The sequence below is a fragment of the Lagopus leucura genome, unplaced genomic scaffold, assembly GCF_019238085.1.
Source record: "Lagopus leucura isolate 7727_CA_CO unplaced genomic scaffold, USGS_WTPT01 Super-Scaffold_73, whole genome shotgun sequence".
Taxonomy (NCBI): Eukaryota; Metazoa; Chordata; class Aves; order Galliformes; family Phasianidae; genus Lagopus; species Lagopus leucura.
In genome coordinates this window covers 77,732,399-77,737,006 of record NW_024962252.1, presented here as the reverse complement: position 1 = coordinate 77,737,006, position 4,608 = coordinate 77,732,399, and the positions used below count along the sequence as shown (strand labels likewise).

General features: G+C 59.9%; 1 protein-coding gene across 1 annotated transcript; it reads right to left on the bottom strand.

Annotated features, from left to right (window-relative positions):
• Nucleotides 1-411: 411 nt before the first annotated feature.
• On the bottom strand, nucleotides 412-4,202 carry SIX2 (SIX homeobox 2). The gene is made up of 2 exons (XM_042892577.1): nucleotides 3,594-4,202; nucleotides 412-1,502 (listed from the first exon to the last, which is right to left on the bottom strand). The coding sequence occupies exons 1-2, from the start codon at nucleotides 4,151-4,153 to the stop codon at nucleotides 1,199-1,201; spliced, it is 864 nt and encodes a 287-aa protein (XP_042748511.1). The 5' UTR covers nucleotides 4,154-4,202; the 3' UTR covers nucleotides 412-1,198.
• Between the last annotated feature and the right edge of the window lie 406 nt (nucleotides 4,203-4,608).

Here is a 4,608-nt window from a genome sequence, read left to right as displayed (position 1 = left end):
GAAGCAAAATCGCAGGCAGCCTAAAAAAAACCAAGAGGACGAGAAAGAAAAGAATGGCGCATTCCCGTTCCCAGCACCACCCCCACAGGCGCTGAAGAGGCGTTTGCAGAGCAGCAGTGCGGCAGCGGGGCAGGGTCCGGCCACGCTCCGCTGGGGAGCAGGTGGCAAATGCCCCGAGGGGCTGACCCAGGCACTCCCCTCTGCCTCCGTCGCATTCCCTTCCCTGTCCCCTCGCCTTCCTCTCCCACAGTGCGCACTGCGTCACCGCCACGGGACGGACTGAAGGACGGAGCGGACCCGATGTTCCCGGTCCGTGCGTCCGTCCCGTCACGGCGGGGAGATGAGGGCATGCCCCGTGGGTCGGCTGAGCCCGGAGCATCCCTAGGGCGAGTGAAGCAGCCTCACGTCGGGTTAGATTTCTAAATTTTATTATAAAATAAAAGCAGAAATATCTTCCAAAGAATGTATTCACATAATATAAACAATAAACAAAACTAAGGTCGAGTGACTTGCGGTTGATACTGTCGGTTAGGTTTAAACTTGAGCAGCAATCTTTCTTCCCTTCCCGAACCGGGCCGGGCCTCCCCTCCTTCCCACCCTGTAAATGGCGAAAGCACCACACGGCTGAGGCTGAAGCAGCCGTCTCTTTGCATAGCGTCAGCTACAAGAAGGTTACAGAGTCTGCCTAGTGCGTGTTGCTGCTATAACTTGACTACAATTTTTTGTATTCTTAGTTGCGATTGTACATCGTACACCTGCAGCGGATACATAGCTACAATAGGATAACGGGAGCGATGCGGGATTCCAACCGGCATTCCTTCCCAGCCCGCCCCCCCCCCCCCCAAAAAAAAAAATCACCGCGCTCCTCTATGCGCACGGAGCGCGCCGGTAGGTGACAACACCGAGAAAGTCGTGAGGAGCTGCGGTGCGACCCGGAGGGGCAGCCCCGGCCCTGCTCCACCGCCCCGAGCCCTCCCTGGGGCTTCTCACGGTGCTGTTGCCCACGGCCCGGACAGCGGCCGGGATGCGCAGCACGGCTCTGCCTTTGGCTTTGTCATCGCTTACAGTCTCTGATAAGATTAAGAGGGAAAAATAAAGGAGGAAGGAAAAAAAAAAAAAAAAAAAAAAAAACCAACAAAAACGGAGAGAGAAAAAGAGAGAGTAAAGGAGGTGCGAAGGAGGGAGCGTGTACGCGGTTTTAAGAGCCCAGATCGACCAAGTTGGATGACATGGGGTTGAGGATGGAGTCCTGCAAGCTGTGGTGGTGCATGGGGTCGGCGCTGGGCACGGGGATGGCGCTGGGGCCCTGCGGGTGGCCCAGGCCGTGCAGGGGCTGCAGCCCCGGGTTGGAGCCGAGCAGCAACGCGGGGCTGGAGGAGGTGTGGTCCGGGGTCCCTGACGGCGTCTTCTCGTCCTCCGAGCTCCCCAAAACTGTCTTATTCCCGTTCATTGACGCCGAGAGCGGATTGTGGCTGTTGGAGTTGGAATTCTCGTTGTTTTCCCTAGAGGAAACACAAAAAGGAGGGAAGTCACCGGGTGGCACCGCGGGAGCGGGACCGGGGGGGCAGCCAGGAGGTGCGGAGCGGCACGTCTACAAACTGCGGACCTTCGGGGCCTCAGCATCCGCCGCAAAGGTCTGAAGGCCTCCGGGCGTGTCGCTCGGGGCTGCCGCTCGCCCTGCGGAGAGGTACTGAGCCCGAATGATATTTTCTGCGGCCCTCTATCGCAAAGAATTACACGGCGCTGGGAGGGAGCAAGTGGGGAAGAAGGGGAGGGGAAGAAGAATGCAAAGAAAAAAAAAAAAAAAAAAAAGGCATTTGACTTTACAACTGCTCCCCGAGCCGAACTGGAGCTCGGCTGCGTCTTCCCGCGGGAAGGCCGAATGGTACTCCGCGTTAAATCCCTCCTTTTGCTGAAGTAAGCGGACATTTCCCCCTTCGTCCTAAGCATAAAACTCAAAACATCGCCCAATAAGGAAGCTCAGGCAGAGCCCACAGCTCTCTCGCCTCTCTCCGATCCCTCCCGCCCCCCCCGAGGCGGCCGCTCCCAGCGGGCAGAGGGCTCAGCGCGGGGCCCCGCTGCGGGCAAGGGGAGCCGGTCCTGGGGCCGCCTACCTGGGGCTGCCGTTCGTGGGGCGCGGGCTGTCTCAGGATTCTGCACCCGGGAAAACACCCAGAAATGTCTGGAGGCTTGCCAAGCCCCTTCGAAATATGTTTTTTTTTTTTTCTTTTTTTTTTTTTTTTTTTTTTTTTCCCCCCGAAATAAGAGGGGTAGGACGGGGTGGAAGTGACCGTACTATCAAGGCTAACACAACTTTCAGACATAGTCCCCGCAGACACAGCTCTGCTTGAAATTCTGAAGGCATTTCTAGCGTATTCAGGAGCTTCTGTGGGAGCTACATTGCGCTGCGTGCGGAGGGCCTGAGCCCGCAGGGTTTGCTCAGGAGCACCGCACCGGCATTGGCTGCTCGCTGAGGGCCACGGGATGGGGCTGAGACGCTTTATGCCAAAAAAATAAAAATAGAAAAGAGAACTCTGTTCGAACAAGTCGCTCGAGTGAATGGCAATCCTATTTTTCCCAGCGCCCGGAGGGTAATATTAGGTGGAGCGTATTTTTCAATGTCAAAAATTCTTATTTGTCTCTGGAGACTTTTAAAACTTGATTCCTCTGGAAAAAAAGAAAAAAAATTAAAAAAAAAAAAAAAAAGGAATTGACTAAGCGTAACCTTCATTTCCTTTTTTCCTTCGGATATTCGAAGGTGAGTCCCTGCTATCAGCAATAAATGGGATCTCTGACATGTAGTAAAACCAACGCTTACGGGGATTTGGGAGAAAATTAAAGCCCCGGCGCTGTCTGTGGAGACACACGGAGCAGCCCGGCGCAGCCATTCCCGAGCCGCGTTGAGCGGACGCGTGAAAAGTGGTCCCCGAGGCGCGGACCCGCGGGCGACTTCTGAGCCATCCACCATCGCGCGGTCAGACCGTGAGGGTGAGCTGAGAAGGGGGACAACGCAGTCAGGAGACGTTTTGCTCTCCCTCGAGCCTCCGTCCCGGGGCACGGGAACGGCTGCGGGAAGTCTTCCCGAATACCCGAGTACATAGGCATTAACCTCCGCCCGGCAGCGGATGATCCCTCCGATTCATTTAACGGGAAAATCACAGCGCCCGAACTACGATCGGTACAGTTACACCTATGTCTAAGTACGAATCCATGAGTACCTCGCCGGGAAGCGAATACAAACTACAGCGTAACGAGCACGTAAAGAAATCAATCCCTTCGGCCCCTGCCTCGCGCAGGGAGCCGGCAGCAATCTGCGGGCCGCCCCTTCCCCTTCGGGCTTCGGAGCCACTCGGCTCCGCCGTCCCCCAACCCCGGGCCGCCCACAGGGACGCGCTCCGACGGCTGCCGCACGGCGCTACTCCCGGAGCTCTCCCCTCCTGGCCTGGCCTCGTCGAGGCCGTCCCGGCGAAAGCTCAGCCGGGATGGGGAAAGCCGCGCGGGCCTCGCTGACACTGCTACACCACTTGGGCGGCCCTCGCAGCGCGGGGCGGCATCCTCGGGGCCGGGGAACGCGAGCGCGGGGTGAGCCGTACCTTTCCTTGGCCTCGGCCGCTCGGTCCCGCTGCCGGCGGTTCTTGAACCAGTTGCTGACCTGCGTGGTGGTGAGGCCGGTGGCCTCGGCCAGCTCTCGCTTCTCACGAGGGGACGGGTAGGGATTGTGCGCGTACCACTCGCGGAGGACGCTGCGGCTCTTCTCCTTGAAGCAGTAGCTGGTCTCCTCGCCGTCCCAGATGGAGCGGGGCAGCGGGAACTTGCGGCGCACCCGGTACTTGCCCACCGCCCCTAGGGGTCGCCCCCGCAGCTTCTCCGCCTCGATGTAGTGCGCCTTGAGCCAGAGCTGCTGCAGCTTGGGGTGGTTGTGCGCCGAGAACTGGTGGCTCTCCAGGATCTTGTAGAGCTCGCGGAAGTTGCCCCGATGGAAGGCCACCACGGCCTTGGCCTTCAGGACGCTCTCGTTTTTGTGGAGGTGCTCGCACGCAGGGAGGGACCAGAGGAACCGCCCCAGCCTCTCGATGTTGCCGCCTTGCTGGAGCACCTCGCAGACACAAGCCACTTGCTCTTGGGTGAAGCCAAAAGTCGGGAGCATCGACATGGTGAGCCCTGCCCCGCCGCGCACCCTACGGCCGCTCGGTGGGGCGGCGGGCAGCGGCCGGCATGCGGGGCCGGCCCCGGGGCAGTGGCGCCCGGCGGGGCCCGGCGGGACTCACGGCCCCGCGCGGGGGACCGCGGCCATCGGCGGAGCCCGGCCCCGGAGCGGGGCGCGGGGAGCTGCTGAGGAGCGGTGCTGGAGTCGCGGAGCCCGAACGCGGAAGGCTTTTTCCCGGCCGCCTCCTTTTTGTAAGTCCGAGTTGCGAGAGTAACTTTGTGCCTCTTTTGTCTCCTATCTGCAGCGCTCGTAGCGGCCGCGGCTCTCCCACCCCCACCCCCCTCGGCCGCCGGTTTGGGATCTCCCTGCTTCCCCCCCACCCCCCTCCGCCGAAAGATCCCACATAATATAGCGGTAAAGTCCCGCTCCCTCTCTCCTCTCCCTCTCGGAGTTTTCCCCCC

Coding starts and splice junctions, on each gene's coding strand:
- SIX2 (XM_042892577.1), bottom strand. CDS start 4,153: ATGTCGATGCTCCCGACTTTTGGCTTCACCCAAGAGCAAGTGGCTTGT. Junction 1,503..3,593: donor GCGGCCGAGGCCAAGGAAAG/GTACGGCTCACC, acceptor TGTTTCCTCTAG/GGAAAACAACGAGAATTCCA.